Genomic DNA, 20,609 nt, shown 5'->3' on the forward strand with positions numbered 1-20,609 from the left:
TTGATATTCGTGGAATTTTTGGACAGACAGGATGAGAGGGTGCTTATTGACCCGCCGCGGGGTATAGGAAAGGATCTCAGAACCGCCGGAAGCAGACCTGGCGGTGAGGGTGGGGTCCTTATCAGAAACTATCTGCAAGCCTCAGGTCAAAAGAAAAGATAGAGACGGGGGGAAAACTAACTAGGTCAAGAAAAGAAGAAAAAAAAAAGGAGAAAAAAAAACAGGGAGGGAAACCACATAGACCCACACACAAAAGAAAAAGCAATGACCCGGCAACTGAAATGGCACGTGTCACCCACGGCAACATTCCTGGAACAGGCCTGTCCTGAAACTCAAAAACGAAAAGATAAAGTTAGAGTGACGTACGGGGCACAATACCACGCGGAGTAAAAAAAAAAAAGAAAAAGGAGAAATTAAATAAATAAATAAAATTGAATTCAAAAACAAAGGTTGGAGGGATGAGGGCGAGTATTAAGCTAGACGCTAAGGAATAAAAAAAAAAGGGAAAAGAAATTAGGTGACCAGGTACGGAACAGAGTGAACGGTCATAGTCTTTGGATGAGGTATATGCACGAAAATGCCTAATGCTGCATTCCCGGTGAATATCGCAAGGATTCACCGGGAATATATAAATATAAATATATATATATATATATATATATATATATATATATATATATATATATATATATATATATATATATATATATATATATATATATATATATATATATATATATATATATATATATAGACAGAAAATAAGGGTTGGCAGTCAAGAAAACCTCGGAAAGCAAAGGGGAGGTTTTGGTGGGTCATAGAAAGAGATGAAGAATTTTTTTAGTCGAAAAGAAAGTGGTGAAAAAATGCCCGCCGGGTGGGATCCGAACCCACGACCTCCAGAATTTTTTCACCACTTTCTTTTCGACTCAAAAAATTCTTCATCTCTTTCTATGACCCACCAAAACCTCCCCTTTGCTTTCCGAGGTTTTCTTGACTGCCAACCCTTATTTTCTGTCTTATTTCACGGAGCCCCTCATTTCCCATTTTCTGATTCGCTACATTCCTAGCGAGGGCCTCTGTTCTGGCAGTCTTGGTGCCAAAGGGAGCTTAAGAGGGTTCAACGCTGGTCGACCACTCTCGACATGTCGTAGACACTCGAGTCACGGCCCGGGGGTTAAAAAGAAGGTCCCCTTCACCCCGAGTAGTCCGAGTGGCGCTGGCTACCACCCCCAAGTGCAGGAAACAAAAATACCTTAACATAAATACCCGAGAAAGTGCTGGGGAAACAGCCCCGCCGGTAGCGTAGTGGTTATCGCACCAGGCCGGTATTCTGGAGGTCGTGGGTTCGGATCCCACCCGGCGGGCATTTTTTCACCACTTTCTTTTCGACTCAAAAAATTCTTCATCTCTTTCTATGACCCACCGAAACCTCCCCTTTGCTTTCCGAGGTTTTCTTGACTGCCAACCCTTATTTTCTGTCTTATTTCACGGAGCCCCTCATTTCCCATTTTCTGATTCGCTATATATATATATATATATATTATAATGTCTTCCTGCATGAGCAAAAACCTACAATTTCCCTTGTTTCCATTCGTTCCTTCATTTCTCTTTCGTTCCTCTTTTGCGTCTTTCTTGGCCTAATTCTTTCTTTTTTTCTTGACTTAATTATTTCCCTTTTTTCGCATTTTGGTGTTCAGACCCTCTGACATTAATCGTGCTAGGCGAATAAGTCAGATCATCCTGACATTGATAACAAACCAAATGTAACGCCAGCGAAAACCTGACTCGTATTTAAGAATATCTGAAGATAGAGCGCAATTAAATTATCCAGAAATAGTAAGGTTATATTTACACGATCTGAATTGATAACAAATAGGGCTATCAAAGACTTGTTCCCAAAAGTCATTCGAGTAAGTAGACAGGGCCTTGGTGTTGAGATAACCGGACAACAGTTGCAAGGAACAAAAACGCTGATGAACACACAGGTATTTCAGCTTTTTGGTAAGATAATTTCAACTCATCGAGATTAAGAAGGCGCGGAGGCGTGCAGAGTGAATTTGTCACCACGTTCACACATCACTATCGTTTCTACTGTTTTCATGGGTCTGTCATTTGCATAAGCCAAAGAACGCAGTCTTTGCATCAATAAATTTCTTGAAAATATTTTAATCACTCCTCTTCTTCGCTGTCTAACTGCAGCGTCTCATCGTCAATCGAGTTGCTAAGGGCTTTACTTATTAAGCGTTTGCGTTAGGCAGGCGGCGGCAAGGTGATGTGAAAGAGAACTGAGGGAACGCTCATTCTGTTGCAGATACGAAGCCCTCACGGCCTTGGGCCCGCGCCAAGAGCATGAACCTCATTCCTTTCTCATGAGATAGTGAACGGAGCTGGGGCAAGGAATCTTTTTGAATTGGTTCTTAAGAAAGAGCTTCCATCAATTATGCCCTGGAGAGGCTGACAGACCTCCCTCTGCAAGGGAAAAGGAGCATGGAAGGGGAACATGGCGGCCTATTGTCCTCCTTATCGAGAGCTTTCAACGAAGTACAGGGCGTTGTTCCAGGGACGCGTTACCCTTTTACGTTTCCTTCTTCAATGCGCCATCTTTTTTTTTTTTCTGGCTCTTGGGAACTACTCGGGTCCCAGCGGTGCCCTTATCTCACATACCTTGAGGCGCGCGGGAAAGTTCAGCGACTCATTATTCCCAAAAGTGTCATCTCTCTCTCCCTCCCCCCCCCTTCCCTCCCCCCTCCCCCCTCCCCCCTCCCCTCCCCCCCCCCCCCCTTCAATCACGCTCCACCACAAAGGTACGATCAGTTTCCGAACAGGCATTTCACTACGGCCATTTAACGTGCAAGGGGTGCGTTTGAGCCGTGTGTTTTATTGCGTTTTCTTTTTTTTTTTTTTTGCGTGGCTGCTATAGTGCTGAAGCAGAGTCAGAGTATCTGTTTCAAACAGATGACGCAAGCTCGAGTGTGTGGGTTATGATCCCAAGGAAAAGAATTACACCTGAATGAAACTTACTGTACATATTATGGAAAGCAGTTCCCATCTTTCAGCGAAATGTACAAGTACTGTCCGTTTTCTCAAGATTCACCGGTGGGTTAATCTAACGTTTTCTTTTCGAAAAATTTTAATGATGCGTAAGCTTGATTTTTTTCGACAGCAGGCAAAGTGTCAGGATAAAATTAATTTAGATAAGCCATTTTAACAGTATAGCTGGCTCGTATAATTGGAATTCACGTACATAATACGTAAGGAAAAAAAGGAACTTTGCCAAGATGACCGCTGCGGTTAAGCAATGTTTCGTTCATGGGTTCGTTCGCTCGTTTGTTCACTCACTTAATATTACAAGGTTATCAACTCCTACCTGTGCCGATGCATAATTTTACACTTCGCGCAATTCGTTATTTACACCTCTATTGCACCTATTGTTCTTGCCTCCTGCAGTCTGCGAACTGTGTATTTCTGTTGAGCTTAACGCTTGGAAGTGTCTTCGATTCCAATTAATGGGCGACTAATACCTGTTTTAAATAAAGCGCCGCTCGGATTAAGTGCAACTCAAATCAATTACACAGGGTTGACAATCACTCAGACAAAGTCCTACATTCCCGAATGGACTGCTCAGGAACAGCTCTAATGCCGTTCTTCCTTTGTGCTTTTGCACCTTTAGCTGTTTTTTTCTTTGATCATGAAGCTCCAATTATCGGTATAGCACAATATTATGTTGTTGAGTGCGCAGCTGTCAATACGCGGTAGCTCACAGCCTTGTTCTGAGCTCAATAATTCCTTTGGCATTTATGCAAATATCTTCCGAGACGTTGGCCTGGCCTTTCCAGGTTCCTTCGAGAGATGTCGGCACGGCTCCTGCGCATACTTTCCATTTCCTCCCAACGGCGTACGAATAGCCTCCCACGGGTTTCCAGGGTTTGCGTGTAATAAAACGCTACCGGGGGCACTGCCTGGAGCGAAGGCTATACATGTTATATTAGATCCGGGGACGCGCCTGCCTGGGAACGCCGAGAAATCTTCAAGACGACATCTTCGGAGCAGCAACCGGTTCGGAGGATGCGGAAAGAGACGAGAGGAAATTCCTACGTGGCTTTTCTTGTGCATATGTATTAAGCACGACGTCTAACCCTGATCAAAGGGCGCCCCTATTACACAGCGCCCTACTATTGCCGCGAAGGCTTTCTTTTTTGTTCTTTTTTTACACGAAAGTGTTTTATTCATGGATACACGAAGATTTCGCTGACGTAATATCCGTCACAGAAGTGACGCCCGTACAACGAAGCAACCGGCCTGTAAAGGGTGCAACCCTGCACACAGGGTCTTCTTGCGGGGAAGCAACCTTTATTACCAAAGAGTAGGGTTGTTCGTTTTCGGGTTTTATATTTTAGCACGAAAGTGTTTTAGGCCTGGATACACCAAGATTTCACTGACGTCATATCCATCACGGAAATGACGCCAGTACACCTTTGCCGAAGCGACCTGCCAGCAGGACGTCGCTCGCCGGCCCACCCACAACACAGCTGCCGACCCGCAAATCATGCTCAGCTGCAGATTTCGCTGCACATTTCACTTTCGTATTTTACCGATTCCTATAACAGAGTAATCAACCACAGTTTTTTTGTTTTTTTTTATTTTTAGAAGCAGCACCAGAGAGGTTGTACCGCCCTTTTATTGTGTTCTTGTTTTGTCTCTACTAAAACATGCACCGTTTTTTTTTTTCGGACGCATTCTCGTTCTAGTCACGCCAGCTGATGGCCACTTTTAATCAACTTGCAGAGGGAGCCCAGCAGATGCCTGGCGGTTTTCTTCTTAGGTCAATGACTTTGGGACCACGTCCCGAAGTCATACACACTGTACCAGGCATCGCTATATTGGTTTGAGTGAGTCGGTTTGCAGTCTTAGTGGAATGCAAAAGCACAGACCAGCATCACCCGTGGTATATAAAATTTATTTCTTAGTACTGCGAAGTGGTAACAATGACTGCGGGAAGGAATTGGAGGATTTTTTTTAGCCCATACTCTCTGGAATTGACCGACTACTAAAACACGTACGCCAACGCACCAAAGGACATAAACTCGTTGTCCTCGGAGACTTCAATGCTCCGCACACAGCTTGGGGTTATCTGAGAAATAACCGGAATGGAATTCGGCTTCAAGAAGCCGCTCAACAAAATAATATCCACCTCTGCAATACCTACGGCACCCCCACCCTCATCGGCAACAGTGTTTCAAGAGACACCTCCCCTGACCTTACGTTCACCTATAACATCAACGATGCCATGTGGTCCTGCCTGGAAGAAACCTTAAGCAGCTATCACTACATCATCCAACTTCAAATCCCACACCGCGAAAACAATCAGCAGCGAATTGGCACGGCCAGACTAACTGACTGGAAAAATTTTCGTGAAAACTCCCCCACCGATCCCATCGACGATATAGAAGAATGGACCGCACAGCTCCTCACAGAAGCCTCGAAGCATACGAAAGAGTTAGCGCTAACGGAAGATAACCCAGCCATTGATGCCCACCTGCTTCGCCTCTGGGAAGCCCGAAACGGACTTCTAAATGATGGAGAAAACGCAAAACAAACCGTAAGTTGCGGATTCGCATCACCAAACTCACGGTCGAAGCAGAAACTTACGCTCGTAAATTAAGTCAACAAAACTGGTCGGAGTTTTTCAATAAACTTCAAGGAACCCTGGGAACCCGTCACACCTGGCATCTCCGCTCCCTCATGGGAACAAAAGAACCCAAATCGACGACGGCGCATCAACTACGTAGACTGATACACAACCATCCAGGAACTGAGCAAGACCTCATACAAGAACTAGAGAAACCCCTCAAAGCAACATCGGCCAACCAAAAGCAAGTTATCCCATCATACACCGGTACCCCCAACCTAGAGTTAGATGAACCTTTCTCAATAGCCGAAATGGAAGCCGCAGTGCGTAACCTCACAAGAAACACCACCCCAGGAAAAGACAAAATTCTGAACAAACTACTTCGCAACCTCGGCCCAATAGCCCTTGAAAACCTACTACAGTACATCAACAATGAATGGACATCTGGCTCCCTACCACCACAATGGAAACACGCAGAAATAACCCTCATACCTAAACCGGGAAAACCGCTGAATACAAAAAATTTACGACCCATCTCATTAACCTCATGTGTTGGAAAACTCCTAGAACACATGGTCCACAACCGACTTTCACCCCACATAGAGGACAACGGTTACTCCCCGAATACGATGTATGAATTCCGCTCACATCTCTCACCCCAAGATGTTCTACTTCAACTGAAAGAAGATATCATTGACAAACTTACAAATCACCACAATTCTCGATCCTGGCTCTAGACATCAAAGGAGCATTTGACAACATCACTCATCAAGCAATCCTCCAAGGTCTCGCCTCCACTAACTGCGGCCAACGTCTCTATGACTACATTGCCTCATTCCTAACCAATCGCACTGCAACAGTGGGAATCGGGCACCTCGGTTCCGACGCTTTCCAAACTATGCCTAAAGAAAACCCCCAAGGCTCAGTAATATCTCCACTGCTGTTCAACATCGGCATGAAAGATCTACCTCCTCCGTTGACAACTATCCCCAACCTGCGACACGCCCTATACGCCGATGATCTCACACTCTGGACTCCTACGGGATCCATAGGTGACCAACAAGACGCCCTCCAAAGTGCCATCCAAGTAGTACAACAATACCTGCAAGCCCGGGGGTTGGAATGTGCCCCCGAAAAATCCGCCTTACTTACACTGTGTAAAGTCGAACACCTAAACAGCGCTCCAACTCTATACCGGATCCTGAACTCAGCATCAATAATCAACCCGTTCTTTAACATCCCCCACCTCTGAATTCTGGGGCTCACTATTCCGAAAGACGGGTCAGGTGCCCAAACAATTCTGCCACTCCAACGTACTCTCTCACAATTAATGCATCTTATCCATCGAGTTTCTCACCGAAGATTTGACCTCCAAGAATCAGATACTCTGCGCATAATCCAAGCCATCCTTATCAGCCGAATTGCCTACAGTGCTCCTTACCTAGGCCTCGAACCCTCCGAACAAAACAAACTGAACACCGCGATACGACAAGCCTACAAAACCGCACTAGGATTGCCCCTAAAACGGCAACAAACAAGTTACTACAACTTGGCGTCCCCAATACGTGGGAAGAAATCCAAGAAGCGCACCGAATTTCTCAATTCACACACCTCCAACTCACCACCACGGGAAGAGCGACCCTCCGCAGGCTAGGGTATTCGACCCCACAACAGCAAGACGAGAAGACATGCTTTCCCGGACCAATTCGACAACACATCAGAGTGGCTGCAATCCCACGTAACATGCATCCGACCTATAACAAGGCACAACGAGCAGCAAGAGCACGAGCAATCCATGTGCAGTATGACCACCTCCACTTCACTCGCTATGCAGACGCCTCTCCATACCCCCACAAATCTGCCCACGCTGCCAGTGTGACCGACGCCAACGGAAAAGAGTTAACCGCAGTCACGACCATTACAAAATCTATAGAAACAGCCTAAGAAGTTGCTATCGCCCTAGCGCTACCACTTGCGAAGACTACACAGTTATACTGACAGACTCCCAAGCTGCATGCCGCAATTTCTTGATCGGACGAATATCCCTACCATCATTGGCTATACTAAAACAAATTAAGCGACTTCTTTAACTACAGATTGTCTGGTCACCTGGCCACGAAACCCTCAAAGGAAACCCTCACGCCGCCGCCCTCGCGCATACACACCGGGCCGTTTCCCAAGAGTGTGACAAACTACAAGATGACGACATCCTCAAGCCTACGCCCCTGAGAAAATACGCCGATATACTCGCCCACTACCGGCGCGGGCGCCAACAATACCTAGCACCCCACCCACACCTATCCAGAACCGAAGGTACAATACTCCGGCGACTGCAAACAAACTCTTACCCCCCCCCCTCCCCCAATACCCTACTCCATGCAATGTACCCCACCCTTTACTCCACATCTTGCAAATACTGCCCCCATCCTGGCACCCTATACCATCTGGTATGGGGGTGTCAACAAACCCCGTCCCTTACTCCCAATTCCCAACCTACTACGGAGCTGGTGGCACAGCTGACCAGCTCCGACCTCTCCTCCCAGCGTAGCCTGGTAGAGAGGGCCCGGGTGGCCAGCGCAAGCCAGGGTATCCCGGACTAGAGGAAACCCCCCACCAGGCGGGTGCCCCGACATCAGCCCCTAAGGCTCCCATAAATAAAAAGTTTATTCCTCCATACCTACGTGCGATCTTGCGTGGATGCACGACAGTAAAAGTTCGTAGCACCCCTGTAAAGGGTGCACCACTGCACAATGACTTATACTGTGGCAAAGCATCGAAATAATTCGTAGCTCACATTATTGATGCGGCAGTACGGAGAAGCCAAACCGCAGAAATTTGTGACACATCTGGTGTACAGTGTGCACCCCCGAATAGTAACTAAAATCATAGTACATGATCACCTAAGCACTCTTCATGATGATGTGAATGCAAAAGCATTAGTGTTGAGTTGGGGAGTGGATATTCCGGTATTGTGTGCGCCGCCATGTTTCACAGCTGCTGCTGATGTAGACGGCTCAAGAGTCCATTGCTGTGTACAACACACCGATGAAAAATGTAGAAGTATCATGTGGAATGTGGCACGTTCATTCTAAGCGCGGTAATCATGTGCTTTAAACAGTGGCACATGTCCAGTGATGTACATGTGTCGTCCCATTATCATTGTCATTCTTCTGTGTTTTCGACATTTTCTTTCGCTTGCGTTGACTGAGAGGCTTGACGATGGCTGAATTACACGCCATTACCGAGAACGCGCTTTGCTACCTGCTGCGTTCGCCTTTAGTCCGTTGCAATTATCGAGATGTGGCGTTCTAAAACTGTGTGCTTGTCTCGCATTTTAGGAGGACCCCGATTTGAATTCTACCCAGAGCAAAATTTCCCAAATTTTAGACTAAAGCCTTGAGTTACGCAATGCGCGAAAAACCGTTGTTGTCATTGTAGTTCTCAATCGAACAAAAAAAAATGTCCGCCGCTGTAAACAGCAAATAAAAACCACGTTTGATTTCGCATGGGATTTGAACTGGGGTCTCCAGAGTAGATCCGTGCGTTACCACTGCGCCAACGCCGTAAGTTTCCCGCGGTGGAACAAAAGTTAGAAGAGTGCCTGCCGCGTGAAAAGTCAACGTTGCGGCACGTGAGTACATGTTCACCCCAGTCGCGCAAAACTTTGATTCTGGGGACGCTGTGGCTCGTGTCACCAGCTTCCCTGCCGAAGCATTTCGCCCAAAAGACGCACAAACAAAAGTGAAGAGAGAGACCCAAACAAGGGTAGCCGTAAAGAAGCGTGTCAAAGTAATGTTCGCCAAAAGGTGAGGGCGAAGAAAGAGACGCAAATGCTGTGTGGCAGTAAAGAAGTCGCGGAAATGCAGCGCGTCGTTGACTGTGTAAGTCCGACGCCCCTATCTTCGACCTCGAAAGAGCTGGCCTTCTTGGATGATTGTTCATCACACATGCGTGTATGGCGGGGTGCGTGGTGGGCTGCGCAGTTCTGCTTTTCTGCTTATTTGTCCCGTGATTGTTATTAAAGTTCAGTTGTAAGTAGCGCTGGTCCTTGTCTCTTTCGTCCTTTGTCTTCTTTGCTGCGCTTCGCGGTTTAATAATGGAGTACCAGCTAGCTTGTACCAATACGTTGTTAAAGTACGTGCGTACTGTTAGATTTTACTACCACTGCCAGAAATATAGGCACACGGTGTTAAAGGGTCATACGCATCAGGTCTAAGGGAACACTTCAGATGACAAAACCTCAAAGCGCTTCAAGGATGCATCTTTAAGGGGCCATGTAGACAAAACACAAGTTTGGTTCATTCGAAAGATTGCCTCGTTAGAACCATACTGACGCCACGTTTAATGTAAACTTCGCTCAAATGAGCTATACAATTAGGAAAAAATGAAGTGGCCATGCGACTCACTATAGCTCATTTCCCGCACTAGAACATACATGAATATGCACAGCTGTGCGATTGGCTGAGGCCGGCAAAAGCAAACGCTAGCTACGCATGGCGTATAAGCTTGCAGAACGAGCTTTTTTTCGTTTAAATGTAATGCATATTAATTTTATATTAGTAAGAATGGAGGGTAAACAGTGGAAGGAGCTCGTCCTCTCGCCCTCCTTCAGAAGACACTGGCCACTTGGCACATCAACTCAGTACTTTTTGCTCATGCCTCTTGAGTTGAGGAGATCAGCATTGCTCAACAATTAGCTGAATCAATTTCGTCCTGCAATTCTTGCTTTTTGCCAGTCTTGCTTTGTATCACTGGAATCACCTGGTTTTTATTGCTTCTCGCGTGGTTCTTCCAATGCTTGGCCTTCAGGTCGCTGCATCTGACGTTTCCGAGAGCCCTTCACAGCTTTCATTGGCCGCAATGCTGCTGCATTATGGCCAAATCTTAGCCAAGCGTAGCCAAATCAGTCGGTCAATCAAATCTGTGGTCAAATGCATAACATGCGCGCACATCACGGCCAAAACAGGAAATAGAAAAACGAAAATGCCTAGGCGCCACCTGATGGAAAATGGCAGTACAACATAGTTTCGTTTTCGTTCAGGGTAAAAACTGCCTCTATCCTGCGACTGTTTTGGAGCACACACGGAGAAATTATTCAAATTCATACGCTTTTGGAGCAAAGGAGCAGGATCACCCTCTTGGCGCAATTGGCGCAGCTGGTTTTTTTTTTTGTTGTTGTTGTTTTGTTTTCTTTTGTTTTACTTTTGTTTTGCCGCGCGGCATACGAGAGGCGGTTTCCACCACTTCTGGGAAAACTAGTTGCAAAGCCAGTAGTGTAGTCCGTAGTAAATGCAGCATTGAAACAATCAGCACACTCGTTAGAAGGGATTGTCACGCTGTCCGGGGTTTTCAGGTTTATAGTGAAAATATCCCGTTTGCTTACCATAACCCAAAATTGCTTAGGGTTGTTAATTAATAAGCACAGAAAAGTTACCATGAAATATAAATTCTTAGCATTTGTTAGTTCGGTTTTGTAATTAGCAGCTGCTAATTTATATGCATCCCACCTGAAGTGCAGAGTTTTGGGCTTTGCTGAGCGAAATAAACGCTTTTTCTTGTTAGCCAATCTTTTTTATATGCCTAGTAAACCAAGGGCACTCTTTGCTTGAAGTGATAGTCCTGATGGGTATGAATCTTTAGGTAAAAGCAATCACCTTCTCTTTGTACGAAATCCAGTGGGCGTTCACTGTACGGTTTGGGAATCCTGGCAAGTAATCGTCCAGGAATATACAGAGTTCAAGATTATAATACTATCGAAATCAGCAGTTTATATTCTCTAATTGTATGCATGTGGTGGTGAAGGACAGGCATGTTAAGCGATAAATGGAGAGCGGAATGATCGCTTCAGCCTGGCAGTTAAGATATGGGTGAAAAAGAATCAGGCGAGGTGGTTAATACAAGGACCAAAATACTGCTTGTTAACGTAACTCTAGTTGGTTTGTTCACAAGCCGAGACAAATTGAAATTGGCACACATGGTCAAAAAATCGCTACATTCGCTTAAAAAAGGTGTGGATTCAGACCGGACCACTCAATACTCAGCTAAATTGCCAATTAAAATCCCCAAACAAAGTTACAGGCACTTTTGGAAAACACACAACGATCTTGTAAAGAGCATCATTAATTTCATCAACAAACGTGGTATTGCACAACCTACATTTTTTGCCGCCCATAGTGCAGGCCAGCATATTGAAAACGTAAAGTGATGCGATACAACCCTTCCGAACATCCGGCAGGGTTGCAAAAGCTGTTGCACCATGTCCTTACATATGATTACCGCGAATCGTCACGTCTTCTGCCAAAGCCGACAGCTCCGAATGCCTGGAATTCATTTTAGTCTTGCATTTTCACTGTTGGTTATTAGCAGCTGGCTGTTCCCTTTGCTTAAATCATTGTTTAATGCAGAAGCTGACGCCTAGCTTCGACTCTTCACACGTCCCACACGACCGGCTTCGCAAGGAATGGGGCAATGTAGGCAATGTTTTTTCTGGAGCGGTATCAAAAATTATTTGAAATTGCCCCTTGAGCTAGTGTAGGCGATTAAGTTTTTTATTATGACGAGAAATTGCGCTCACAAGCATCAAATGTCAATCGAGCACAAAGAAAAAGCAGGGAGAGTGAGCCCAACGGAAGCAGACGACAAATGCGAGAATCCCTAAGTCAACGTTAAGAACACGCGCTTTGCTGCATCTCCCGTGGTCACGCTCACCGCCAAAAGATAGTCCTGTAATCAATTGATTTGAATGTAGGGTCCAACGCGCCAACACAACGCAGGCAATGAGGCATGCCGTAGTGGAGGGCTCCGAATAGATTTTGACCACCTGGGATGTTTAACGTGCGCTGAAATCTCGTACACATGGGCGTTTTTGCTTTTCGCCTCTATTAGAAAAGAGACCGCTGCGGATGGGAATCGAACCCGCGACCTCGTGCTCAGAGATAGTCCCGTAAGCATTGCACCCCAAGAGAATATTCAAATGACGCTGTGACTGGGTGATTAGCATGCCTTTCCAAACAATTTTGACAACCACAGTTATTCTCCCAGCAAAGCGAAATTGAAAACAATTCCACCAATGCGGGTCGCTGCATGCAACTCTCACAGTAACGCAAATGATTGAACACAAAGCAAATGAAGGGCACATGGTGACCAGTTTATTTACAGAGAAAAATCCTGTCACATCATATAAATCTTGTCGTTTAAAAAATTACTTCTTTATAAAGCACACCTCGTAGCCACAGTTGACACACCGTGTGGCTACTTGACTACACCCCTTGACTTGTCCATGGTGTCAGTTTGTAAGTAACAGTTTATACTCCCAGGGCGAGAGGGAAGCAAACAGCAATAAAAACAGCATTAAAGCAAGTACAATACAGGTACACTGCTGCTTTGCATTGAAGGTTAAATCTGCGGGATATGTTTTCAGCATTAATGGGAACTAGAACATAACAGGAAAAACTCAGCTCTGCTCCTAAAAAGTGAGTCAGGTCATCTAAAAGAAAAACAAGAAGACATTCCTACAATTTTGTGCTCATGAGTGCAGTTCATGCTCAGGATAACTCAGCTTGTAAAGTTTTAAGAACGGAGCATGCATCAACTGCAATCTGTGGTGAGAATTCTCGAACGGCTTAGCAGCTTACTACTTGAAACTATTTGCAAACATCCAAACTAAAGACGAAGTAGATTTAACGACATCAAACTCGTTAATACCACAACACTGATTGGAAAAGCATTTTTTTTTTTTTTTCAGCCAGCAGCAGTCCCATCAACCACAAGCAATGAAAGAGTGGCCAGAGCTGGGCATTGCAGAACGCCGGCAGACGACACATTAGCCAGGCTTTTTTTTTTTTTTTTGCCTTCATCTTGATCACATTTCCTGCTTCATATCGCAAAAGCCCACACAAGTGAATTGCTGGCCAAATTGTGGGGGGCAGTACCAAGCTCACTTCTGAAAGATGTCTACACAACATATTCTGACGCAAACAGTCACTTCACACGAAAAAAGGGGGGTTTGGGTAGAGGGATATACAGGCACTTTAGCATATGCTTTAGCTTGTACTTCACACAAGAACAATACTTTCCAACGAACATCAATGCAGTCACAACAGTAGTACGAATGCACACAAAAGCAAACGAGGGCATTCGTAACCGAGAAAATCCTTAGAGATGGTCTGGACCATTTAAAATGTTTCTGGGGGACAAGAAGCTGTGCTCAGAAGAAACCCTGTGACAAGCGCTGAGTCGCGCCTGCCGTGCCTGGCTGAAGAACGCACGACATAAAAATACGTCTCCATGTCTCGAATCCGCTGCCCAAAAACACCAAGCACATCACCATTCAATCTACAGCACAGTGGAGGACTGCGCGATAAACACAACCACGTTAGAGGATGCTTGCGATCTTTGTATGCACAACACACAAGACAATTTTTGAAAAAAATATACAGCTCTCTGAACCTATATACAATGAGGACACTGCAGCTCTTTATCACCTTTCCACTAGACTAAAAGCAGTTTGTCGCAGTAGTTGCAATAAAAACTTTAGGCCGCAACGACAAATAAGTTAATAGTGTATCTTCGATTAATACTATATTATCAACAAAAAAAATCTGCAAAAATGAAAATGATAACAAAAGCGTGTATATATATATATATTTATATATATCTAATATTTACAATACACTTTAGATTGCAGACTGGGGCATTGCGGGTGATATTAGTCACATATTGCTTTGAATATTCTCATCAGTTAAAATATACGCTACAATATACGGTTTCCTCCACGACCTGCTTAATTAAGCAATATACAAAAATACCCTAGCCGTTCTCGCGGTCTAGCGGGGTTCAGGTTCAGCATTCTAAGGCCAGTTGAAATGTGGGGGGTTTTGCTGGAAGCTCACGAGCATTGCCAATTTTTTTTTGTTCAAATCTAGACCAGAAGCTACCTCCAGACTTCCTAATAATCACATCCACAACACAGGTTCCCTCTGGCTCACAATGGTTTTTTCTTTTTTGCTTGCTTCAAATCCTGGGTTACAGTTTAATTGCATCTCACGTTGCAAAATGCACTCATAAATTGCAGGCTTACACAGGAAAAAAAAAATCTATAAACAGCCTGTTTTCAAGAACACTTTTTTTTCAATGTAAAATGTAAATACAACCTTAGGAAATGAAGGTACGTATGGCGATATGTGTATAAAGTAGCAACTAAAACAGCAGGCCCACAGAGCGGAAAAATAAAAAGGACGAGAACATGAAAGGACCGCGAGAGAAAACAGGAAATATGTACGAGTTCCTGACAAACACACACGCGTACAGTAGAAAAAAAGATACAATAATCGAGCATCACATTCAGTGGCTGTTGTCTCGTGTCACACCGCAAGGGGGGAGGGGAGGTCGAACAACACTACAAAAAAGAAGATACGGGGCAGGCAAAAATGCGTGAGCAAATCTCGTCATCACATCACAGCAGGGGGGCATCATGGGAAGGTAGTACACACGCTCATAGTAGTAAAAGGGGTTGGGCACAACAACACAGCAGCACACACATGGGTTGTCCTTGTCTCGCCACTCTTGTGTTTTTTTTTTTTTCTCCGGGCATTGTGGTAGGCACCGTTGGCAGCGGGAAAGGGGAAGGTGGGGTAGCGGCTCCTCTGCAGTGGTGCACCACATGTCTTGCACTAAGGCCTTCTGTTGGGTTTGTTTCCGGCTCGCGTCCACTGCTTCCTCTCCACAGGCTAGAAAAGGCCAGCCTGCTTTTTGTGCTTGTTCTGCATCCAGTTTGGAAGCCCGTAGAACTCGGCCTTGGTGCACTCGAACACCGCCTGCGAAGTTGGCAGAGAGGGAACACGGCATGCAACCAAACTGCCACTTCCGTATATTAACGCTGGTATTTCTAGTGTCTATATAATTGAACTTTCCATCTATCTTATTAACAGGAAGTCCCCCTGACAGTGCTGTAACTTTGGGACCTCCTCCTGTATTTTAAATAGTGAAATAAGTTGCACTGCAAAGTTCTGAGAGAACACCCTCCTCCGAAACATCGCCCATCCCCCCTTAAGTACCCAAAGGTCGCCCACCCCCTAAAAATCGATGGATTTAGCGCCGATGAGCGAACAGAAAATGTGATTCCTTTATTCATGTGTTGGTGCGGTCACTTATTTTTTATTTTCCACACCTATCTCATAATTTTTTTATATCTTCGCAGTTTTGGTTGGCGGTGCGGCCCCTTTTTGGTAGTTTTTCACCCCTGACCTGAAAGTTCACCTATTCTGTATCTTTCATTTAATATCTCTGTACTTTGGGTGGGTGTTCTTTCGGAACTTTACAGAAATTGAAAACCAGAAAAAAAAAAGGAACACACAAGAAAAGGTGTTCAGATAAGCTCACTGAAGAAGCTGTGTACTTAAAATAGCTCTAGATTACATTTTGAAGAAGGCAAATAAACAGAAATCACTACATTGCAAGAAGGTTATGCTCTGTTCATATGGCCTTGAGCAAGCAAACAGCAGGACGCTCACAATTGCACTGCTAAGTTTGCCACTGCTGTCTTAGAGGCCTTCGTTTTCACTCGGCAGGAGCGCAACTTATAACGACAGCTTGCAGCATTGAATCCACTGATGGACACATCGATTACTATGGCCACATCCGATGGCACTGGAATAAATCACAGGACCCCTCAAATTCAACCAAAGTACTCAGCATAGCACGCGTTTGTTTTCATTCACATTTAAAAATTTCTGCCAAAATCGCTTGCTTGCAAGGCAGCAATGGCCAATTTGCAAGCACTGGCCATTGTCATTTCAAAACATCGTTTCACAAGAGCGAGACAGTACACCTCCATCGTGACAAGCTTTCACGAAACATCTGTGAAACGAAAGCTCAAAACCGGAATTTGCCTGTAGACAAGTACAAAATCAGCCATTGGTCCAGCATGATTCCTCCTCTGGGTGCAGCTACAAATTAAACCTCCTCCCAATTTTACTTCTCGCTAAACTGAAGAACAGGATGAGCTGTCACTACTTCATGCAGGGCACCTCTTGTTAGTGATTACAATCCACCGCCACTTTCACTACCATTACCCTTGGAGCAAGACGTGCATCATATCTGATGATCACAAATGTACTGGGTGGGCTCACGGAGTGCTCGTTACCTCAAAGTCTTCATCCGTCAGGTAAGACTCTAGCCTCTTGGGGTCGACGCCCTCCGGCAGAGGAACCGACTTCAGCTCCTTGATCGTGTAGTGAGTCTTGGTGAGCTGGGCAAGTGTCTCCTGAACAGACAGTCGGTCGCCATGGTTTCGGTCTTCCTGCAAAAGGTCACCAGAACAGAGGGGAGGAAGTGGGGGCATTAGCAAAAGTGGCACAAAAATTAAAGAATCTTTGCAGTGAGTATTTGCAGCGAGTATTTCACTAGGTCCACTCAAGCCTCTCAAAGTACAGGTCACCAGTTAGGCCCACAGCCAGAGAGCCTATTAGCAACGCTAATTATCACAGAAACCAAAATTTTTGAGTTAAATGTAAGCTTTTTGTTTCAAGCTCTTAGCATGCCAGCCAGCACAAATTACTCCGAAGCAACATTCCTGCCTTTTGTACTAATTTATAATCTATGCACACAGCTGATCTGAACTGCCTCCCAGAAGCTACAGTGCCATCCTGCCATTTACAAATGAATCCTTTTCATTGAGGCGGGGTAAATGTATTCAAACCACATGTGCAATTTTGGACACCAGAAACATAAGCACATAACACAGTTGTGAGGTAGAATTGAGATATTTCTGTTTAAGGCGTCATTTTGCCTTATGCTGCCTGTTTTAGATGGCTTGTGAAATGATGCTTACATGTAATGGCGCACGTACACTGTCCTTTGGTGACTAGCTGCCAGAACAAATGCTACATGCTGTAAAAGAACCCACGCACCCGAAACGGAGAGAGAAAGACAAAGTTGTCACGTTACAGGTTGTCAGCACTCACTTGAATGTTGATTGTGGCAATCTCATCCCTGTCCTGCCACTCTGGAAAGAGGCAGGTGAACTCAACAGGTTCCAGGCCAGCAAACACCAGGTACACCTTCGGAGGGTCACTGGGATTCGTTTCTGCATTGCAGAAAGAGAGAGAGAGAGAGAGAGAGACATTTGAAGCCACGCTGCCTCCTTCAGGGTACCTTTCCATGAAAGCCGACAATGAGGGGAAAAGTTTAAACGTTATGAGAGGGTCTAATGTAATGCAGCGTTGGTAGGTAGATGGGACTAGTCTCCATGGTGACGTCTGCAATCAATCTTCAAGACTGCTCTTGTACAATACGAAGTTTCTAATGTGTAAAATGCAAGATTAAAGACACAATACGTGGCACAATAAGTCTTTTACTGTATAAGTGGCCACAACCGTCTTGTTGAATTGCTTATGGAATTCCTATAATACCCCGCATGCTCTACGGCTCATAAAGAAATACAGTGGAATCTCGGTGAGACGAATCTCAAGGGGCGCCAAAAATATTCGTATCACCTGAAAATTCGTATGATCAGAAAACGAGAAAAAAAAAGTTCTCTGCACGTGGAAACGTGCCGCGTACACGACAGGCAACGGCAACAGGGCGTCGGCTCCTACCATGAAGAGGTGCAGGTAGCTCCAGCGACTGCTTCTAACCTTTCATTAAAACGCAGCTCAAGGCAAAAACTAAACTGCTAAAGCAAAAAAGGAGCTGATAATGTGCGCGAAAATGGCACTATAAATTGTCATGTCATTCGCGCCAAATATGCGCCGTGGAGGTGGCCCAGCCAGCTGCTTTTGAAACTGCCACAAGTCATGAGGCTCCTCCCACAGCCACGCACAGCAACCGAGGCAGATACTGCCGCCGGGGTGCCCGGCCGAATCGTCAACGTGGGCGTCAAAATAATAAGCGCCCATTGCTGATGCGCATGAATCTGGTGCAAAAATGAGCCATGTAGTACTATGCGCAAGCGGTGCAGGCAACATGGCAAGGTGACGACAGGACAGCTAGAGCGTGGGGAAGCGAGGGGGAGAGAGAGAACAGCAAACAGAAAGGCCGAGAGGTTATCCAGGGTTAGAGTCCGGATTGCTACTCGACACTGGGGAAGGGGTGTACAGGGGATGAAAGAGGGCAGGTAAAAAAGAGGGGAAAGGAACAGAATCAACACCCACTTTAGTCCCTTTGCGGGCAGGGAAGCGAGGAATGTGGAGGAGGGGAAATGGCGAGAGTACCCACCGTCAGAAATGAGTGAACACCTGATCACCACCCCGGCCGAGGTTTATTCAAAAGGTATAATACAACAGGGAAGCTAGAGGCACCCGAACTGCAGCCAGCGGAAACAAACAAGCCAGCGAGAAGAGATTGTAGCAGGAGATAGAAGAGGGGAGGGAGAAAGAACACGCGTAGAGAGGGTGAAACGTTCCGTTTGTTCGGAGCAGCACCTCTCCCGCCGCTATTGTAAACATCCTACAAGGAGGATTACCATCAGCGGGGGAGGACTAATGCCATAATGCTTTTGTGCCTGCGCGCAAACAAGGCCGTACGGCCTCCCCAAGACTCCCTCCTCTCATCCACGCCATGGTCGGCTGTTCGTGGCTCGCACATTCGTATCACCCGCACCAGAGTGATAAATGTGTACTGATCTTCCGAATTTTTTGACATTGGAAACAACGCATTTTGGTTGAGGAACATTGACAATTCGTATCAATGAAATTTGTATCAACCGAATTCGTATCACTGAGATACCACTGTAATCTAGATCGCATCTTAAGTAAAGGAAGAGGCTGAGGCATGTCCATAAGTGGGGCTTGTCCATATCACATTCTTCTCAGAGTTCCTCAAGTACTAAAGGTGATGAAGCTCTTACAGGTGGAAAGTATGCGTAACGAGTGGCTGACTACGCTTGCAGGTGTAATTCCTCTAGACACTCAACCTGTTGTAATGGTTAAAAGTGCTGCTCATTGAGCCACCAGACCCAAAAGAGGCCATACCCTGCGAGTAGTGCAGCGCAGTCTCCATGGCCAAGCGGCGCGTGGTGTTCCACCGCACTTTCTCCGAACTGTTGGGAGTGCGGGGCCCCGTCTCCAGGTCACTGTGCGGCCACCAGCCCTGCCAGACATACATCTCGTGCCGGTTGTCTAGGAAGAACACGGCTGTGCAAAGAAAAAAAAAAGGAAGGAAGGGGGAAGGGTCAATACAAACTGAGAAAGCTCGATAGCAAAATTTCAAACTTCAGGGGCTTAATGCGCCGAAGCTACACCTAGGCTATGAGATGTACCGTAGTGGAAAGCTCTGGATTAATTTTGACCACCTGGGGATCTTTAACGTGCGCCGAAAATTCGAACACACGGGCATTTTCGATTTTTTGCTCCATCTGAAAAAGAGCCACTACCGCCAGGAATCAAACCCACATCCTTGGGCTCAGCAGCACAATGCCTTAGCCCCTGAGCCACTGAAGGGGGTCATCCTGATTGCAGACGAGGTCGCCAATAGTAGAAAATGCACTTTTACATAGTCTGTACCATCTGTAGCAGCTAGAAAAGTGAAGCAACTAGAAAGAAATATAGTGTGTAGAATATTTGTCGAGTGCATAGCCACCTAAGCTCTGTCTGGCTGCAGGAGTAGCCCTGCCAAATACGGACTCAAACGCAAACAACTTCCTTGTCGATTAAAGGAGCCATGAAGAGAAAATGCAAGTTGGTTTTATTCGAAAGATTTCGTGTTTTATAGTGCCCCCAGCGCTTGTCGGGATACAAACGGTGCTTTATTTTCCCTGAGAAATTAAACAATTTAGGTTAAAATTTTGATTTTCCCGCTCAATCGTACGTTTTCGTGGTCCCAAATGACATCACAGGAACCGACCACTCTGCAGCCTAGAGTACCTTCATTCACGCATCCGCCGTACAGGGTAGACACGTATACACTGGCGCCGCCATTTTCGGTTGCTCGCTCACCGCCGAAGCAAGTCATTGTGTCAAAACCGCGCTAAAATTATCGC

The 20,609-nt window shown here is 45.6% G+C and overlaps 1 protein-coding gene across 5 annotated transcripts in view; it reads right to left on the reverse strand.

The window, feature by feature from the left end:
- Positions 1–12,758: 12,758 nt before the first annotated feature.
- Positions 12,759–20,609, reverse strand: part of Svil (Supervillin) — a 163,151-nt gene continuing 155,300 nt past the window's right edge. For all 5 annotated transcript variants that reach the window (XM_077699554.1, XM_077699553.1, XM_077699551.1 and 2 more), the window contains 4 exons: positions 19,603–19,764; positions 17,596–17,717; positions 16,776–16,931; positions 12,759–15,447 (listed from right to left, as the gene is read on the reverse strand). In XM_077699554.1, coding sequence (XP_077555680.1) covers positions 15,361–15,447; positions 16,776–16,931; positions 17,596–17,717; positions 19,603–19,764 — 527 coding nt within the window. In that variant the 3' untranslated portion in view covers positions 12,759–15,360. The remainder of the gene's footprint in view (positions 15,448–16,775; positions 16,932–17,595; positions 17,718–19,602; positions 19,765–20,609) is intronic.

Source organism: Haemaphysalis longicornis, unplaced genomic scaffold (genome assembly GCF_048455015.1).
Source record: "Haemaphysalis longicornis isolate Haplotype H1 unplaced genomic scaffold, Haemaphysalis longicornis Haplotype H1 scaffold_2, whole genome shotgun sequence".
NCBI lineage: Eukaryota > Metazoa > Arthropoda > Arachnida > Ixodida > Ixodidae > Haemaphysalis > Haemaphysalis longicornis.